The 20,771-nt window shown below is 40.4% G+C and overlaps 1 protein-coding gene across 14 annotated transcripts in view; it reads left to right on the top strand.

Annotated features, from left to right (window-relative positions):
• LOC148012301 (isoamylase 2, chloroplastic-like) overlaps window positions 1–20,771 on the top strand; it is a 179,181-nt gene that overhangs the window by 31,615 nt on the left and 126,795 nt on the right. For 10 of the 14 annotated variants that reach the window (XM_087669751.1, XM_087669755.1, XM_087669750.1 and 7 more), the window contains 15 exons: window positions 12,769–12,861; window positions 13,486–13,559; window positions 13,641–13,781; window positions 13,884–14,052; window positions 14,822–14,923; window positions 15,080–15,176; window positions 15,346–15,430; window positions 15,525–15,661; window positions 15,761–15,827; window positions 17,341–17,443; window positions 17,541–17,656; window positions 17,883–17,949; window positions 18,075–18,275; window positions 18,543–18,667; window positions 18,758–18,853. In XM_087669751.1, coding sequence (XP_087525877.1) covers window positions 12,769–12,861; window positions 13,486–13,559; window positions 13,641–13,781; window positions 13,884–14,052; window positions 14,822–14,923; window positions 15,080–15,176; window positions 15,346–15,430; window positions 15,525–15,661; window positions 15,761–15,827; window positions 17,341–17,443; window positions 17,541–17,656; window positions 17,883–17,949; window positions 18,075–18,275; window positions 18,543–18,667; window positions 18,758–18,853 — 1,673 coding nt within the window. The remainder of the gene's footprint in view (window positions 1–12,768; window positions 12,862–13,485; window positions 13,560–13,640; window positions 13,782–13,883; window positions 14,053–14,821; window positions 14,924–15,079; window positions 15,177–15,345; window positions 15,431–15,524; window positions 15,662–15,760; window positions 15,828–17,340; window positions 17,444–17,540; window positions 17,657–17,882; window positions 17,950–18,074; window positions 18,276–18,542; window positions 18,668–18,757; window positions 18,854–20,771) is intronic. The other 4 variants (XM_087669762.1, XM_087669761.1, XM_087669752.1 and 1 more) reach the window with 3 other exon arrangements.

Genomic DNA, 20,771 nt, shown 5'->3' with positions numbered 1-20,771 from the left:
GAACGGTGGCACAAGGAGTGTTGGTGGGTAGATGCATATACTCTAGTAGCGTAGGGAGGAAATGTCGATGAGGAAGTCTTTGTTGGAGTGACTGTTCTTGCTGCAGTAGGCGCACCCAATGGTCGAAGCCCTCTCATTTGGAAAAGAAGCCATAACATGAGTGTGTCCAACTTCTAATAGGAGGATGGGAGGGGCTAAGAAGATAATGGTATCTCCCAAGTGATGCAATAGAATGAAGATTATGAGGTAAATTTCATGCAAAAGGATGGCTTTGAGTTGCTTCTTCAGAGTGCCTCTCGTGTCTTTGTCTCAAGGCTTACGAATATTTGTTATTGGACTAGAGGTAGAATGACCTCAAAGGGAGACTTTTCCTAGAAGGGTAGAGGGGAGATCTTTCCCCTTCAGCCTTGGGGTATGATTGAGGATACCAAGCTCTCAAAGCTTGGAATGCAGGGGAATTTGCATCTATGGGAGTAGGTTGTGGGGGGAGTGCTTTGGTGAGGTTGGTTGAGACATCACTAAGAGTGTTTTTGCATGTTCTTGAATGCCAAGATTTTCGAATCAAGGCTCATGTGTGAATTGGGAGCATGTGGCTTAGATACCTTGTAAGGAAATGGCAGAGCGAACACAAAATGTGTGACACATGATCAACACTATATGATGAATGATCAATGCAGGTGAAGGTGTATAGGTGATGAATGATAAAAGGGGCCTTGGACATCTTTGCCTCAAGGACCATGGCAAAGGTGAGCTTAAAGAGGTATCAGAGATGCCAAAAACAGCTCCAAGGCAATGTTGTACTTGGGGTGGATCCCAAAATGCAGCAGCAGCAGTCCATCATGAGTGATGATAATGTACATAGCAGTGGAGGCAGCAAAACACAGTCCTTTGGGCAGCAGGATATCAGTGTAGACTCTGGGCTGGCAAAACGTAGGTAGCAGGCTGAAAGTTGCTGCCCTGGATGATAGCAATGATGCAACAGGGCAGGCTGGCAGCAAAATGCAGCTGCCCCTCCTCTGGCCATGAAGATGTAGGTGAGAAGACTCCAAAACAGGGTGGCAGCTTTTGGGCAGCAGGCTGCAGCTTTTGGATACGGTGGCAGCAAACAAGATGTTGATGCCTGATGGCTTGAGCATGAAGATGATAATGATGAGGGATGAAGTGGGACTGGCCACAACATAAGAGTTTAATTAGGCTGAAATGCATGGTAATTTTCCATTAATTGAGGCCTTTAATTTTACTTGCTTAATAGTTGGAGTGTTTAAATTTAGATTGTGGTACATTTCCTATTATAGCTTGTACTTGGGAACTTTGAGCAGATATATCACAACATTTTTTGGTCATTTGCTGATCCTTTCATAAGTATGAGATGAGACACTTTGTGGGTTTGCATTGATTGGAGATCAAAGCTTCATTGTGCTCCCCATTAGTTGCTTCACAAAGTAGGATGGTCCAACTAGCATGTGTGAAAATTGATGGTCAAAAGTCACCTATCTGCTTGCATATTGGAGGGAAGGTTGCAGAAAGCTAGGAATTGAAGGCAAGGTATAGAGATTTATTGATGATGGTAAGGTGCTTTATGAGGTGTTCAACATTGTTGATTGAGCAATGCTAGTAGGTTCAGTGGAGAGAGACCTAGGCTATCATTATTAATACGATCAATTTTGTCATTTTTCTTATCCAAATGAGGAGAGATCTGCTAAGGCCTAGAGAATCTCCTACCACTAGTTTGAAAACCAAGGCTTCCCTAAGATTATTGACGTGAAAAGTGAGCTATATGGATTTTTCTTGATGAGGGGGAGTCAACCATGATACCATCTCATTTGTCACAGGTGTGAAGGTCATCAGGAACAAGTTGGCAATAATCAACTTTCTTATTAACAATATGCCTCCTCAAATGACAAAAAGGTTTGTGACTTTACTCTTAGTTGGGCAGTCTAATCAGCATCTTCAAGTTGTGCTGAGAGGAATCGTAAGTATGGAGGAGGCATTTATAGTGGCATACACATGCCCAAGTAGAGGGCTTTTAAGAAGGAGAAAAGGGTAAGCCAACCTAGGTGAAGTGCTCTTATTGTCAGATCAAGGGTTACATTGTGGATATTGGTAACAAAAAAAAGGGTGTTAGCCTGCCATATTTTGCCAGTTTGTCATCTCCTGGTTGTTAGCTTTGTAAGAGTCTGATGGAGACATTGGAGCTTTGATTGTGTTTTTACCATTTAGTTTGTGTTTCTTCCCCCAAATAGTGTCAGGTGTGTTCACATAGTGTATGTGTTCATTTTCTAGCCCAACTAGAGGTTGCGCAGCACGATTATCAGCGATCATCCCTAGATGATGCCACACTAGCATTTTTGTGTGCATTCATGGCTGGTTGGCCAGTTTTTGATTTGGCCAACAAAGCATATTTTTGGCCCATTTTGGGCAGTTAGCTACATTTGGGGGCATTAGGCTATTTATAGGTCCCCACTAATTGGTGCAGATCATCTCCAATGCTGCCATCATCATCTTCAGCTTGACCTGGTGCCCTCATTGATGTTTTGGGCTGCGCGCAGGGATTGATTAGTCCATCATTGTATTCAGCATTGTTTCTGGATTTAGTGCAGATTTCTGTTCCATTCTTGCTGTCTTTCTTGTCCTTTTCTCTCCGTGTTGGTGTTCCTCTTCTATCATGCACCCTCACACGGTATCATTGCCTAAGTGAGGACATGGAGCTTCTTGATAGAGAAGACCACTCTATTGTTGTAAACATAAATTTTCAGCCTGCTGTTACCTACAGAAAACACAGATTTTTTGCATTCTACAGGTGCTTTTGACAAAGGTAGACATGATTCTATCCTTATTCATGTGTGCAAGTTAAATACGGCGGAGGAATTGTGGATATTGCTTTCTTCTCTCTACTATCAGAAGACTCTTGCTCACGGTATCACCTTGGAAAACAAGCTTCACATGCTCTTGGTTCATGACTCTTCTTCTATGAAGGATCACATCAACAAATGGAGCATATGAGGGATAAGCTTGCATTCTTTGATGGATGATATCTTCCAAGAATATGGCAATGGTGTTTTTTGCCCAATTGCTACCTCCTAAGTATAAATGATATCTTTTGCACCATTTTTTTACATTGAGAGTGCGAGAGACTCTTCTTTGGAAGGAGCTAGCCTTGCTTGTCTTGGAGCATGATGAGCACCTCAAAGAGATAAGAGCTAGTGAATCTCACTTTACTAAAGCATTACCAAAGGTGCAAGAGGGGGAACAAGAAAGCAAACAAAGATAAGAAACAGGATGACAAGAAGAATGAGAAAAAGTCTAAGCCCAAGTGTCGGAAGTGTCCAAACTGTGGGAAGGGTACTCATCTAGAGGAGAACAACTGGTAGTAGAAGTACCCCCATTTGAAGCCAAAGGACAGTTAGAAGGGCTCGAAGGATAGCCCTACTACTATTGAGTCTATGAGGTTGTGGATACAATCCTTGCTTCCTCTACTGAGAAGCCATGGCTTATCGACAGTGGGATCACTTTCCATGTGACTTGCTAATAGGATTGACTTTAGGATCTTCATTCTAGAGGGGATTAGGCACCATTGGTAACAACTCTTCCATGCCAGTTCGTGGAGTGGGGACTATTCCCCTTTTGCCAGATCGACAAGCTTCAATGGCCAAAGTCCTTTATGATCCGGACCTTGGTTTTAACCTTCTTTCTATCCATGGCTTGACATACCTAGGTACTTGCATGATCTTCACCTAGGATGCTGTGACTGTTTAGGATTCTTCCACAGGCTCTATTCTTTGGATAGGTATTTAGGAGGGTGGGCTTTATAAGCTCACCGCACTTGTTGCATGGACTTTTCACGAGCTTGGGCTACTTTGGCATGCATGTTAAGGACACTTGAATTTTGACTCCATAGGCAAGGATTATCAAATGAAGTTAGTGGAGAGACTACTAGATTTTCCTCCTATTCACACATTGTGCCCTAACTGCTTACGAGGCAAGTAGTGTAGGCAACTTCATCCAGAGGTTGCTTCTTGGAGGGCTACTTGATTGCTAGAGTGGGTGCACGCCGACTCATGTGAGACCATGGATATGGCCTTCCTTGGGAAGGCCAAGTATTTGATGTTGATTGTTGATGTTTTCAATAGATATACGTTGTTGTAGTTATTGGAATACAAGAGTGAGGCGTACCCCAACTTCTTCCTACTAGAAGTTGTTTGTAGAAATGCAAATGACTTTCAAGGTCTAGATATTCGGGTTGACCTCAATAATGAGTTTATTCTATTGCTTTTTCTAAGTTTTGCAAGGATCACATCATTTGGATGGAATATTCCCATCTAAATACACTATTTGAGAATGGTGTAGTGGAGCGTGCCAATCAAACCATATTGGAGATAACTCGATTGATGTTGTAGCATGGAAGTCTACCTCACTTTCTTTGGGGTAATGCGGTTGCTACAATGGTACATATTTGCAATAGATCTCTGGACTTCAACATTGTAAGAGATGACTCCTTAGATTTGGAAGACTTTGAGTCCTTATATCTAGGGATGGGGCCTTCATCCACAAGTTTGAGGCTTGAGCACACCTTAGAGCTAACAAGATCTAACATCTTGGATCTTGAATTGGCTGTTTGTATCTCCCATTGTCTAGCCACCTTAGAGTTGCATGGCAGACAGCCTACCCAACTTTGTTCTTTTGACTTTGGATCTTGGTTAGAGATGATAGCTCACCTTTGGAGATGTAGTGCAAAGGTGCGAAGTTCTAGCATATGTAGATTGTGTTTTGGCTTTATGAGATCACTATTGTGGTTCTTGGACTTTGTAGGAGCTAAAGAGGTGTTAGGATCTAGGGTTTCATGGACATCTCTACTTGTGAGTTGACCTAGGTTTTGGGCAGACACATCAGAATACTTTGCCTCATTTTGGGCGTGGGTCTGGGCCCTCAGTAGTCTTTACTTCAGGGTACTTGGTGACATTTTGTGGCTTCTATAGAGTTTCAGTTGAGTGTCAAGTATACCGTGGCACCCTCTTGTACACATTGGCATCTCAGTTGATGCACACTTCATTATTACTCACATTGTCAGACACACAAGTGCATGTGTCCCTCTTTTCTCTTTCAGCTCTCATGGATCTCCATCTAGGTTTCCATCATGAGGCCTTTATTCATGCTGTCACATTTTTTACATATTTGCTTCATCTGAAATATGAATGTAAAGGGTTTGTATGTGCCATGCTTGGATGCTCTACGGTTTTTGGGTACATTACAGGTGATGAAAGAAATTCGGTATGACAGTCTCTATACTATGTTAAACTTTCTTCTGTTACAAAGTGAATGAGGTAAGGGCGCCACCTAGTCATGGAAGAGCGGACTAAGACGCTATGCAAGAGAGAGAGGAGCTTGTGAGGGAGAAGAGAGGAAAACTGAGAGAGAGAGAGAGAGAGAGAGAGAGAGAGAGAGAGAGAGAGAGAGAGAGAGAGAACTACAAAAAATAGATGAATCAATAAAACTTAAAAGGGCACAAGAGATGGAGAACCCTCAAGACGTAACCAATATACATATAGACACCAATAGCATGGGCTTATTATACTGTAGAGCATGCATAAGCTATAGTAAGGGAATGAACTGCATAAGCTTATGAGAGAGAATGGGGAAGGCTCAATAGGGCTGAAGAAGGCCTTTTGGCTCTCTCTTGCAAATTACAAAGGAGAAGGCCTCTTTATATAAGCCTTGAGGGTGTTTAGGGAGGAGGTTAAGATAGAATAAGAATTAACACCACCAAAGCTGTATTAAGACGGTTCCACCAATATGGAAGCTCCATCTAGATGTTTTGTTGACCAATTTTGTACTTAATTAAGTTCCATCATAGGTGAGTTGTCTCCATTCTCCCTTCTATAGCTTGAGTCCAAGAGCTCTCCTATAAAAAAATATAGAGAATCTTCATAAAATAAGATCATATCTAGCAATAATGGAGAGAGAGTAGTGAGAATTTATACATTACTACTGCAATTAAGGATGATTTGATAGTGATTTAAGAGGGAAATTCTAATGGTTTATTAGCTTGAGAGAGAGGAGAAGAGAGATCCGAAAGGGTTGGGAGTCTAATGAATGATGTTTTATGGAAGTGTTAAGTGTGGGGAAGAAAGTGTGGGTGTGTATAAAATTGGGAGGTGGTCTCCACCATAGTTGGAAAAAGTTGGTGTCCACCATTTTGGCCATATCTGCTTACTCGTAGCTCTAAAAAATTATAAAAAATTACTAGCCGAAACTTCAACTCACGCGCTCTAACTTTCATGTTGAAAAGTTTTTTTGGATCGGAGTGAAAGTTTTTTAAAAAATCTTACAAAATCATGTGCCTGATTTTTCTTCCACTAATGCTTCTAAGAAGGGTCCCATTTGTTTGAATTATCATAAGGCTCCAAAGCCATGACATTATGAGCCTCACCTGCCCTTTGGATGGCTCCGAATCCATTTCATGTCTTTTCTTTTTACATTACATATTTTTCCTTCACCTTTCCCATTAATCTTTACTCTTTACCTCCCCTTGGTAAACCGGTTCATGAAATATTTCTATCCAGTGATTTCTTGGATTTCCCGAGAGGTTGTTTCCACCCTCTTATTTATTTCAAACCTCCAAATGTACAAAAAATCAACACGTGTTAGATAAATATTTATGTCTCTAGATATTCTTTTTGCATTTATGCCTCTAGACACTCTTTGATATCTTGAGTTGACCCCACCCTGATGTGATAGGGTTTTAAGCTCCATCCATTTACCCTGGTCTTGTGCATTCCCTCAATGTCTTGAAGTTTATAGGAGCCATTGTTGAATTTTTTTGTGATCCAAAACGGTCCCTCCCACTGGTAGAGAAACTTGCCATCCTTTCTTTTATGAAAGCGATTGTCATATCGAAGCACTAAAGATCCCTCCTTGATGTTTTTATTTGTTAGCTTCTTGTTGAACTTTTCTCTACGCTTCTCAGCTTCCTTTTGATGGCTTCTTCACAATCCAATTATAGCCTCTCTAGGTCCAATAATCTTTGATGTAACTTCTCCTTTTGAGAGCCTACTGTGCTACCTAATTTTACCCGAAGGCTAGGTAATTTTACCTCAATAGGCAAAAGAGCCTCTTGTCCATAAACTAGATGAAAAGGCGTGAACCCTAACATGGTTTTGAAAGAGGTTCTGTAAGCCCATAGAGCTCTACTAAGGTGCTTGACCCAATCCCAGGGCCTTGAATGTACCTGTTTCTTGATGATTTTACAAATCATTCCATTCACCAATCCATTGCATTGAGGGTAGTAAGGGGTAGAGTATTGTCGTTGAATATTTAGCTTTTGCATGAGTTCACCCACCACATTAGCTCTAAACCCTGGTCCTCTATCTGATAGTATTTCAAGAGGGGTACTAAACCTACAACAAATGTGGTCAAAGATGAATTTACTCACTTCCTTAGCAGTGATTCTTCTAGTTGGCATAGCCTTGGCCCATCTAGTCATGTAATCTACCCCCATGATAATATACTCTTTTTCTGATGAAGTGTGTGGTAGAGGCTTTATGAGATCAATTTTCCACTTCTCAAAGGGTCCATAGACCTTGATTTGGGTTTGGGGTTCTGCTATGAGCCGTCATGGTCCTGATTTCTGACATTCTTCACATATTTGACACCAATATTTGACATCTCGGTGTAGACTGGGCCAAGTAAAGCCGGCTTATAGAACCATTCTACTAGTGATGTCGTGTGCAAAGTGGCCTCCACACACATCATCATGGCAAGCTTTTAAGATTTCTTCAATTTTCCATTTTGAAGGCACTTTTCTAAGCACACCGTCCTTACCAAGACAATACAAACTATTATTTACCATGCGATATCTTGTAACCTTCCGAGCTAGCCACTGTCTTTCTCCCTTAGTCAAGTGTTTGGGAGCTTCTCCTTGCTCTAAGAGGTGTAGAATATCTTCTAAGTGTTCCTTGCCTTGCTGAAGTGGGAGTTTGATAGCCATTGCTCCCACCATTGACTCGTTCAGCTTTGATGATGCTAGATGGTCGGCATCCTTGTTCTGGTCTCTTGCCATATGATATGCTTGTGCCTCCCTAAATCTTCTCATAAGAGATTTGGCCTCTCTCATTTTACTAGAGAGGTTTGTATTTTTGCATGCCCATGTACCTTGCATTCGCCTTATCAATAGCATGGAGTCTCCAAAAGCATTCAATCTCTCGATTGGATTACTAAGACACCAACAAAGACCATGAATTAAAGCTTGATATTCTATCTCATTGTTAGAGTGAACACCTTCCAAGATGATTCCTTCACCATAGATTTTCTTTGCTAAAGGAGAGAAAACAACAATGCCTGTGGTTGCCTTATCTTTAGTTCTCTTGTATGCACCATCAAAGTAGAGGCTATAAGCATCTGCAAGAGTCTTTATGGATGGGGGTGGTGAAAGGTCATTTCTTTTCACACTGAGATTTTTCTCATAGCACCTGTTTGTCAAAATATCAGCCATGCATGCTCGAGCTGTATTTTCAACCTGCATTGTATAATCAAACTCTTGAAGTCGGACCATCCACTTTGCTATTTTGTCAGAGATTTTCATATGATGTAGTGCATAGGGAAACATATCCTCCACAGTGATGATCACAAACCTCTTTGGAAGCAAATATGACTGAAATTTGGTTACTGCAAACATGAGGGCCAACACTAGTTGTTCCATGGAAGTGTAAGCCTTCTCTAAGGCTTTCATGAGGCGGCTGGAAAAATACACAGGCCTCATGAAAGATGTTTTTGGATCTTTTTGTAGGAGAGCAGCACCAATGGCCTCTTCTCCCATGCTAGGGTTTACAAAGAATGTTTCGTTCCAACAAGGCTGGAGGATTATAGGAAGTGACCCCAATATTTTCTTTATCTCCTTAAAATGTCCTTCACTTTATTCATTCCATACAAGTGTTTCTTGGCGTGTCAGTTGCTGCAGGGGATATATGGCCTGAGAGAGTAAGTGTATAAATCTATCCAAATATCTTAGCTTTTGTAAGAAGGAGACTAATTGTTTGATGGAGGTTGGGAAAGGTAGAGCTAGCTATGTTTCTACCTTTTTTGGATCTATCTCAATTCCTTCAATTGACACTACATGTCCTAGTAGTGTAGCCTTGCTTTCCCCAATGTGACATTTATCCGATCATATCTTCTAGGGTAAGGACAATTGTACATGCCATGTCTATTTTCTCCACAGTTGTAACACATCTTCCTTGCTTGTCGCCGCATTTGTGGTCGATTTCGACCATTCCCCTCGATAGGTCTTCTTGCACTTTGCACAAGATTCACTCTCAAACCCTCTAGTTGATTAGTAAGATTGTTTGTTTGTTGGTCATATCTTCTTGATCTCGGCCTGGTGCATTAGATACATTTGGGGAAACTTGAGAGGCCTCCATAGTTGTGATGTTGTTTCCCAAAACTGCTTGGCTATCTTGGGCTTGGTAGAGAATCTTTCGATTTTTTTCCCTAGTGATTCTCAAAGTATATTCAAAAGTGTTTGAAAATTTCACATTTACCTTCTTCCTGAGCAAGGGATACAAACTTGAAATAAATCAATCCTTTTGAAGACAGTTCGGAGCTCTCTCACCAGGATTCAGTGAGTTTGACTATTGCCCCCAAAGTTTCAAAAACCCTTCCTTATAAGTTGCATAACCATAAGGATCACTTTGATGGAGGGCCAAAAGCTGTTGTCACAACTCTTCAGCTGAGTTAGTTTGTTGAAATCTCTGCAAGAAAGCTGCATTCAATGCGTCCTATTCAGCTCTTTGGGCCGGATTTAGAGTTTGGAACTACATTCTAGCTTCTTCCTTGACCGAAGGAAAAGCCCTCAACTTTAATGCTTCATCATCTATCCCAGAGATAAAGAAGGCCATCTTAAGGTTGTCTAAAAACTCCACTGCATTTTTCCCATTGCGCCCAAAGAAGCTTGGAAATGTCATGTTGCCTTAGTAGAGTACAAAGATGAATACGTCTAGACTTAAGTTGTATTTTATGAGGGGAAGGATGAATGGGTTCACAGATGCATTGATTTCAGCAAGACATCTAGGCCCTAGTATTCTTCTAATAATGCCTTGGAATCTAAGCTTTGTGCTAGCTATAATATGTACAGTTTGCATAGCAAGAGGTTGGATTGGTCCATACAACTTGCGGTGATTGATGAGAAACTATTATAATAAAATAAAGACATGTACATTGAAGGATGCATTGTAGTCTAGCATTGGGAAGATTATAGGTTTTGGTGATACAAGAATATCCCTTAATCTTTCAGCCCCAAAGTACATGACAAGACGTTGCTAGAAGAAAATCTTCCTACTGATGCATACATTAACTCGGATGTTTTTGTATAGAGTGGAAGGTGTAGAAATTCGGGCCATTATTATTATTCATAAGTGGAGACTACTTAAGGGAGTAGAGGGAATGCACTTTCTTGAATTATAAAGGATTTTCCCCAAAGTATTTCTTTCTGGAACCCACCAACTTTGCTATAGAGAGAATTTGCTCACTAGTGATTGTTCTTGCCTTAGTGTGTTCATCCTCGGCGACATATATTTCATAAGGTGTGATGGCTATCTTTTCAACCACACCCAACCTTCGAGCTAGCAACAGTTGAAGGTAGTCTCCATACTTTGCATCTCTACAAAACTCCACACTGTTCATGCATAGTTGTCTTCCTTTGATGTGGATTAGGCTAGAGAGAGAGAGATTTGATGATTTGGAGACGAGGACCTCCCGGAAGGGCCTTCATTTTATTTGCAAAACACTCACTACAATTATGAGAACCTAGTAATTGATGGCAACATGATTTTTTTCATTGTGAGATAATTGAATTTCTAAGATGAACACCTTTTACCCGCATACGTGCCGTCATCTGATAGGCATACTTCCTTTCTTGGGCTTCCTTGGGAGACTATTATGGGAGTCGTGGACTTCGACCAATTTCAAAAAGAGTTGGTGAAGGCATTGGAGAAGAGTCACTTGGAGACTTGTTGTAGAGGATGTACCACTATGTGTTGTATCGTCCTGTATAAGGAGATAGAGAATTGTGGATGAGAATGTCCTCAGTGGGGACACCAATTTATGACGAAGGAAATTCGGTATGACAGCCTCTATACTATGCCAAACTTCCTTGTGCCACAAAGTGAATGAGGTAAGGGCACCACCTAGTCATGGAAAAGCGGACTAGGACGCTATGCAAGAGGGAGAGGAGCTTGTGAGGGAGAAGAGAGGAAAATTGAGAGAGAGAGAGAGAGAGAGAGAGAGAGAGAGAGAGAGAGAGAGACTACAAAAAATAGATGAATCAATAAAACTTAAGAGGACATAAGAGATGGAGAATCCTCAAGATATAACCAATATACACAATATGGACACCAATAGCACGGGCTTATTACACTGTAAGGAATGCATAAGCTATAGTAAGGGAATGAACTGCATAAGCTCATGAGAGAGAATGGGAAAGGCTCAATAGGGCTGAAGAAGGCCTCTTGGCTCTCTCTTGCAAATTACAAAGGAGAAGGCCTCTTTATATAGGCCTTGAGGGTGTTTAGGGAGGAGGTTAAGATAGAATAAGAATTAACACCACCAAAGCTGCATTAAGACGGTTCCACCAATGTGGAAGCTCCATCTAGATGTTTTGTTGACTAATTTTGTACTTAATCAAGTTCCATCATAGGTGAGTTGTCTTTATTCTCCCCCCTATAGCTTGAGTCCAAGAGCTCTCCTATAAAAAAATATAGAGAATCTTCATAAAATAAGATCATATCTAGCAATAATGGAAAGAGAGTAGTGAGAATTCATACATTACCACTACAATTAAGGATGATTTGAGGGTGATTTAGGAGGGAAATTCTAATGGTTTATTAGCTTGAGAGAGAGGAGAAGAGAGGGGAAAGGGTTGGGAGTCTAATGAATGATGTTTTATGGAAGTATTAAGTGTGGGGAAGAAAGTGTGGGTGTGTATAAAATTGGGAGGTAGTCTCCACCACAGTTGGAAAAAGTTGGCGTCCACCTTTTTGGCCATATCTGTCTACTCGTAGCTCCAAAAAATTATAAAAAATTACTAGCCGAAACTTTAGCTCATGTCTCCAACTTTCATGTTGAAAAGTTTTTTTTGGATCGGAGTGAAAGTATTTTTAAAAAATCTTACAAAATCATGTGCCTAATTTTTCTTCCACTAATGCTTTCAAGAAGGGTCTCATTTGTTTGAATTATCATAAGGCTCCAAAGCCATGACATTATGAGCCTCACCTACCCTTTGGATGGCTCCAAATCCATTTCATGTCTTTTCTTTTCACATTATACATTTTCCCTTCACCTTCCTCCATTGATTTTTACTCTTCACCCCCCCTTGGTAAACCGGTTCATGAAATATTTCCATCCAGTGATTTCTTGGATTTCTCGAGAGGTGGTTCCCACCCTCTTCTTTATTTGAAACCTCCAAATGTACAAAAAATCAACACGTGTTAGACAAATATTTTTTTGTGATTTTCTCGGATAATAGGCGCAACTACGGTAAATTGAGAGTTTAAATATCTTGTATGCAATAATGGCAACAAGAAATTTGCAGTGCTTGCTGATATTACCTTGTTGATTTGAGAAAATAAAGAACCTTATTTTTCAGTCAGAAAACAGCAGTCAAGCAATTTCTTAACAAGAAAGATTTTGTAAATGGAAAGATGGCTTTTAGCAGAATTCGGAACCTGCTGCTTTGCATTAAGTTGAATTTGACCTTGAGAGTGTTGATATATTGTCTTGTAGGTTATTGCAAAGGTCGATAAAGAAGAATCTCGTTATACAGTGAAGATAGAGATTTCCTCAATTCACGAGTATGAGTCTCTCTATATGCGTTGGGTAAGACGAAAGAGCAAATTGGAACAATGTTACTATCACAATATTAAGAATGATTGCAAATTGAAGCAAACTTTGTTTTTATACCTGTAACATAGGATATAGCTATGTATGCAATACGTTTCTTGTGAAGATCATTACGTGTGATTGGCTGGTTAAGTAACACAAAAACTAGTGGACCATAAAAGATGTCTAAAATGCATGTAACTTTTGTTTAACAGTTGAAGTTGGCCTGTTGCTCACAAGTTCTGAAATTTTATGAAGAATAAGATGTCGGAGGAAAGTTTTGGCATTGTGAAAATACATTTGTATGGCTAGTTTTCTGGTTGGAAGTGAACTCTACCTTCCCATTAATGACCATATTTTCATGTTGTGTCCTCCAAAAAGACACCCTTCAGTTCTGAATCCTGATAAGTGCTGTATGATTATACATTCTCTTAACTCCCAGTAACCATTTGACATTAACATTAGCTATATAGAGGCAGGGTACAAAGAAATAAAACAAATATTAGTCAATGCTGAGAGAGCCACATGAACCAATTGATGCACTAGACACATGCATGGAGCATCATAAGAGCTTTGGGTGGCAATACAAATGCTAAATAGTTTCTAATTGTCTTGGTTCAGGGTCTTTTCAGGTCAAATTCTTCAAATGCAGTTGTTCTTGACATGCAAAGCATCCCTGAAGGGACTGTGAAAGAGTAAGGAAAACAGCAGATCTTACCATTAGGACGAAGCTGTAAATGGTTTTCTAGACAACTGATGTCTTGTCAGTTCTGTAGAGGTGAAGTTTTGCTATCTCAATTGAGGCGGTTGGAGTCTGGCATACACTGTTTGGAGTTTGACTTACCGTCAAGCTACTCACCTGTTTTTCTCACTTTCTCACTGTATCATCTCTCTGATTCCAAGCAAGTGTGGATAAGGTATGTTGGTCACCTTAAAGAATCCCCAGAAAAAGAATGCAAGATTGATATTTTGAGGTTGTTTGTAAGAACCATTTTAATTTGCTGAACGGCTCCTTACAGGAATGTTAATTACTCAGACTTCCTGTTCCCTGTGGGATTGGGAAGAGGCGAGACAGAACCCCTAGGACTGACAGCACAAACCGATGGATCCTTAAACTTCTCTTTGTATTCCAGGAATGCCCAAAATGTGATCTTATGCTTGTACAAAGCTGGCTGTTCACAGCCCTCTGTAAGTCCTACATCGATTGAATGCCTGCTGTGTGTCTTTTCATGGATCGGGTGGAAGGTTTTGATTTTCTTGGAGAGGTCTGTTTTTGATGATGCCAATTGAGTGGCTGAAAGTATGTTGCACAATTATTGTTTGGGCAAAACACCACGAAGAATTTGATACATGTGCCATGGTGATACTGCATGACAACTTGAATGAACATGCAAAAAAAGCTAATCAATGTGTGTAGTATATATTGAATCGTAAGATGATAACTGGGGCTCTCTTGTGTGTTTGTAAGTTCGTTCATGCCGTCTTCTTCTTGTGAGTGGTTAACATTAGAAAAAGTAGGTTCGGCATGGTTGACTTATACAATCCAGACCTAGTGGTTAACTATTTTTAATCTTGACAATGGAGAAATTTTCAAGTTAAAAAGCTGGTGTAACTGATATTTCATGAGGCTGGTTAGTTTATTCAAGGTTGTGGGAAACGTTAGTTTGGTTGGTACAGCTACAGTACCCTTGATGTCATTGTTTGTGCAGCTCACAAGATACTTCACATTTTTTCTAATGGTTTGACACACCACCCATTACAGCTTTTATGCCATACATCATTTTCTTTCCTGTTCTCTAGCTGTTCTCAATTACCAAGCATAAGTTTCCCTATCTTTATGCTTTTCATTACTGGAGTCTTTGATGTCTGTTGGCATGATGGCCCAAGCTCAAGGAATGTTAATACTTGAAGAAATGTTCAGAAATGTTGGGATATAATCCTGACTTGTAATTTGCAGATGGAATTGGAGCTTCAGAGCTCAGTAAATCGGACTGGACACCTCTGGCATGTAGAACTTGATGATGCTGATGCTTTTGACCGCTATGGATATCGATGTAAAGTAAGTGCCAACAAAGATGTTGAAGTACGGGCTTATACCAGTTCGGTCAATGCATTGTGTGGTCTTTGAGTTGTACTCTTTTTGATCTATGCAAAACTGATTCGAGCACAATGGATCATCTATCTATTGACCTTTTGGAATACTTGTCTTCTTCAGGGAGAGAGCTCTTGGGAGAGAGGCAGTCGGTTCCATTCTCATTGCGTCCTCCTAGACCCATATGTCAAAACGCTGGCTCCATATATAGCTGGACAGGGTCAGCTCTATATTTCTGGAGCTGTAGTCTTCTTGATTGTTGCTCACCAAACTTTTAAGCTGTGTCATTGGTCCCATTCGTTACATGTGTTGGTGCTGTATGTAGATAGTCTTTCACAACCAGCCTTAGTACTTGGGATTTTGACTTAGTATGTTTGTGTTTTATGCAGATAGTCTTCCTCTACCAGCCCCAATACTTGGAATTTTGACAAAACACGAGTCTCAATTTGATTGGGAAGATGATACTCACCCGAAGTAAGAAACAGGAAAATACCTTCTTTATGAGGTCTTATCTAGTGTTGTTTCTGTAACCAACATTTAAAGTTGATCATGTGATGTGTCTTTGTAGCATTGCTTTGGAGAAAATTGTGGCATACCGTGTACATGTCACAGGCTTCACTGCTGGCAAGTCTAGTGGATTGGAGCAAGATCTTCTGGGAACGTTTGATGGATTGCTACAAAAACTTCAACATTTTAAAAACTTAGGTAACATTATTTCCACTTCTGTTGCCTGAGTTTTGGTACTGTGTCAGTCACTCTTTTAATTCTAATGTTTTAAACAATACATGCGTGAATTGGCAATAGGTGTAAATGCCATTATTCTTCAGCCAATCTTTGCATTCCAGAAAAGAAACTCGTATGACCCTCTCAGGTAATGTTTCTGAAAATTTATTTTGTGCTTTCTTTGGGGATAGGATGGCAAGTTTATGCCAAGATTTGGACTTATTCTGTCTTAACATAAGTTTTAGAATTCATAATGGTTACTAAACTTTTATTTAGGAATTGAAGTTGTTACACACAAACTGTTCTTTAGTGCTTTCTACTTGGAGCTCTTGTGTACCTCTCCTTTCATGTCACAATGCACTAATGTGCACCTACAGTCGATCCTCAGCTGCTCTTGCCCAGTGTGCAGCCTACAGGGTGTCTCACCTGATCACTGTGCAACTTCCATGACAATCTGCTTGCTTCTCTGCAGCTGCTTTCCTTCTCTCTGACTCTCTAGCAGTTGCTGCTATCTTACTGCTTCCATATCCTTCCAATCTCCAACCTGATTCCCTCTTGCGTCATCCTATCAGCTTGCCAGTTGTTTTACTCCATGTCTCTGCCTTACCTTCTCTCCTGCACATGACTGTGTCCCCCCTACTTATTAAATCACTTCTGGCTGGCATTTTCAGCCATTCTCTGTGTTTTCATGTTTTGCATAAGTTAAAGGATGCCACAACAGCCTTTCACCTTCCAACTGGTTATAACACTATTGTTACAATGAGAAGGTCCATCAAGGAAACGAGCATGCCAGGTGGTGTTTACAAATTGTTTCCTCATAGTCAATGTCAGGTCCTAGAGAATCCATATAGGGACAATGTAAGTTGTGAAAGATGATTAATGTCGCATTTTCTGGTCATTGCTTGCCCTTGCACATAACTGACATGGGCTGCTAAGTGAGCATATCTCCTCTGCAATGATTGCTAGGTTGCCAGGTCATATATGTGGATGATTGAACAGAGACTTACACAATGGAGGATGGAGTAGGTGGCCATGGCTTGGGCATGGCTTGACGGGGTTTGTAGACGAGGCTCACGGCTGCATTGATTGCAGTGAGAACTAGTTTATAGTACTTTTGAAGCAATACAGAGCTTGCAATTCCCATATTTAGAAAGGAAAAACTTCTACTTCTCCTCAACCTTTCTCTATCCAGCTCCTTTTTCCACCATGTCAAGAGGAAGAGATAAGGTGTTTGCATGAGGTTAAAGATACTGCCAGGTTTTATTTTTAGTATGGTTTTCATATTCTGCATGCATTTGCCTTTCTGCAATTTCACTTCATATTTTCTTTTTATCTTCCTCTAAACCTAGTAATGTGATAGTACTACTAGCCAGATGGACTTCAAGCAATAGAAGGTATCCAGGATCCTTCTGTGTGAAACTATTAATTATTGTTTACCTTTTCTTCTGAGAGGAGGCCAAAACTGGTCTCCCAAACATGAGTTACAGTTCTTGCCTTTTTGTTATCTTCATTGAATCTCCTCTGAGTTTCCCCCCTAGTTTCCTATTGTAGCCTCCTACTGCTTATGAAATTCATCTATGTGCATTCTTGCGCATAATAGATGTGAATATTACTGACCATAGATTTCATACCAGCATTTCTAATGTTTGGCTTCATGCCAGCTTTTTTGCACCCATGGATGTCTTTGGACCTTTGAAAACTAGCATGTCATCTAGTCTGTCCATGAAAAGAATGATCAAAGAGCTTCACAAAAACGGCATTGAGGTAACATTTATGCTTTGAAGTAACTTGCTAAACTGAAGCTTTATGTTTGGTACCTTACTTGTACACTAACCCTTGAAATGTTTCCTTCCTTCAATAGGTCATATTGGATGTTGTATACACTCATACTGGTGAAGGCAATGATGAAGAGCCTAATATTGTATCTTTTCGTGGCATAGATAATGCAACATATTATGTTCTCAACAAAAGTTCTAGGTACATTTGGTGTACCCTTATCTGGCAAATTTAGAACTAAAACTCTGTAAAGGGGCTCAGTCACAGACATCACATTTACTGGTTGAAGACTGTGCAGACTTGTTTGTAGGAATGCAAGTAGTCTCTATCAACTGTTGTATGCCATGCACAAAAGTGGCTAAAATTTGAGTGTTCTTTTGTCTCATTTAGTTTAAGATAATATTCTAACTAATAATGCCTTTATTAGAGTTGTAGGATCTGATTCTGGAGCAAGTAATCGCTTCAATTGCAATCACCCTGTTGTGCACAGCATGGTAAGATAGTTGACCTGATTTTTCATGATGTTCTGTGGCTAAGACAGTCATTTGATTACAATGATCATCAAAATGTTTGCTTATTTGTGTAGCGGGAGAGTTGATTTTTTTCAGTGCTATGACAGATACTTGATAGCCTTCGGCATTGGGTTATTGAGTACCATGTGGATGGGTTTTGCTTTGCCAATGCATCTGGGTTGACTAGGGGTCCTCATGCTGAAGAGCTGACCAGGCCATTACTAATTGAAGCAATATCTTTTGATCCAATGCTATCGAGGAGAAAACTTTTTGCGGATTGTTCTTTTCTTTCTAAAAGAGTAGACAAGGTATCCGACTTTCCATTGGTTTTAAACAAAGGCTAACTGAGCCTTCTAGAAAGGGTTAAACATTGATTTGATGACTTAGGGAATGTGATGATCTGCAACCAATAGATAGGCCTTACATTGGCACACAATATTTGCTGCATATCATTAAATTCATTAAGGGACCGTTCATATTTCAAGTCTCAAGGCCTTTAGTTCTGTTCTCTAAACTGGAAGGTTTGACAAAGATATGACAACTCTTATCTATATGGCTTAAGATGAAATATGCAGGATCTCTCTTTTCCTCATTGGAAAAGGTGGTGTCTATGGAACAGCAAATACCAAGATGATATCCGTCAGTTCATTCGTGGTGATAAGGGGCAGCTAAGTAGGTTTGCAACGAGGCTATGTGGCAGGTAAAAATTTGCTCAAATTTGGTACAGGTGGATACACACAGCAATGCTGGACTCTGAATCTGTTTTACTCTGTATTCTGCATGCTTGTAGTGGGGACATGTTAGCTGATGGTCGTGGCCCTAGCTTCTCTCTGAATCATGTTACTGGTCCTTTTGGGTTGACACTTGTGGATCTAGTCAGCTACAGGTATTCTAATGGTCACTTGCTGCTGCTTGTATTCTTGACTATGGAATCAAATATTTGATACCAAATGGCATTGACATGACAACATATGAGTAAGGCCAATATGGCATACAAAGCTAATAAATGATGGTATACATTTCTACAACATTATCAGGACATGGGTTACAGATGTTTGTGCAGTCAACATGTACCATACCCATTTAATTATAGCATATGTACTTGAAATGAAGAGGACTGGAGACACGATATTCATTATCGAGGCAAGGTCATGCGCAGTGGTCAGTTTGGAGGCTCTACCCATCCGCTAGGTATTGGAGCCCACAGCAAACCGCATTGAGGTATGGGAGATCATAGGGAGTCTTATTGGCTGGTATATCTAGAAGGTGCGGTGTCAGAAGGCTTTCGGCGGAGAGAGACTCTCAATACAGGTGACCTTAGCAGAGCTTTGAGCCTCCATCATCCACTCCCTCCGCGGCCGATGGGATCAAGTGCAGGGCGAATATAGGGCTTGTCAAGAGTTCCGATGTCATTTCATGCGCACTTGGGGCGGCCAGGACCTGTTTTTCGTGATGCAGGTAGGCAGCCCCAGATGGCGATACACCCTCCTTCCATGGCTTCTTGCCCCCATCCCCCCCAAACCGCCTTGAGAGGCTTGTATACACGATATACTTGTGACTTTCATCAGCTCCAGCTAGTCTGTTGAGCGTGAGCACTCCGTTGTAATCAGTTTTTTTGAGTAATATAATCAGCCACTTTTTACTTGCAAAAATGAAGGGGACTGGAGAGAAAGAATAGAGGAGACAGAAGATTGTAGAAAGGAGAGAGAAATATTAGAGAAAAACCAGAAGAGAGAGAAAGAGAGAAGGGAAGCCATGTAAGCTGAAGAGATTTGATTATTTATAAATTGATGCCTTAATTGAGTCTCTTTGCACATTATATATTTTGTTGGTGTGACCGGTATTTTCCCCATGCTAACCCTTTATCTATCCCGTCTATTCCATCCTTTACATTCCATTCCGACCCCTAAGGTTTTTGCTCTAAAAAACAAAAAGAGTACTTATTGGTGTGGCTCAATAGTGGGGCTGCAGAGTACTACTCTATTCAGCATTACAAATGGTAAAATGTATGTGAGGAAGCCCAAATCCATGTGGAATTGGGGCATATAGTGTGTCTATGATATATATCATGGGAGAGTTGGCAAATTGTGAGTTTGGCTATCAATTCTTGACAGTTAGGGTCTCACAATAGTGGACAGCATGCTGTCCATAACATGTTTGCTATAGAAAATCGGCCATGACTTTCTATGGGAAGCTTCGAATGAGATGTATGATGAAGCTCTCCAAGTGTACTTTCAGTCTATATAGGTTACACTTGGTTGTCATTAATGCAAGGTAAAAACTTTTTCAAAACTGTGTGCTGTCAGTAAGCTGTCTATAGTCCAAACCGAGCCAAAATTAGCTAGTCTTCAGCCAAGATAGTATGTTTGAGATAGGGGAGCTCCTTCAAAATAGATGCTGGTCTCGAGGAAGCTTCTTCCAAGGGTAAAGCTTGCTATTTAATCATATATTTTTTGATTGACCGAGTTCTAAGTTTCTTTTTGCTTTGTAAAATGACTGCCTTAGGAGTGTACTGAATGATGCTCTCTTCATCCATGGGTGGGGGCTTTTTCATATAGTCCTTGGGGGACCCAATAAAAAATTTCAGCTAACTCACATGAAAAACATAATGAATCTTAGTGAGGAAGGTAGTTGGAATCAATAAGCCAAGTCACCCACTCTCTTGACTATTTTGTATAGCCCATAGTAGTGGTGTGTCAAAATATTTGCTAGAGCCATCCTTGAGGATGGAGTAGCAAGACGTGGGTGTTTTTAGGAGGACCAAATGGCCTTTTTGAAACTCAAGGGATTGCCTTTTCTCATCA

The sequence above is a fragment of the Lygodium microphyllum genome, chromosome 27, assembly GCF_053477565.2.
Source record: "Lygodium microphyllum isolate KBCC chromosome 27, Lygodium_microphyllum_v1.1.10, whole genome shotgun sequence".
Taxonomy (NCBI): domain Eukaryota; kingdom Viridiplantae; phylum Streptophyta; class Polypodiopsida; order Schizaeales; family Lygodiaceae; genus Lygodium; species Lygodium microphyllum.
The sequence above is the reverse complement of the archived record's forward strand: the minus strand, read 5'-3'. Positions and strand labels throughout refer to the sequence as shown.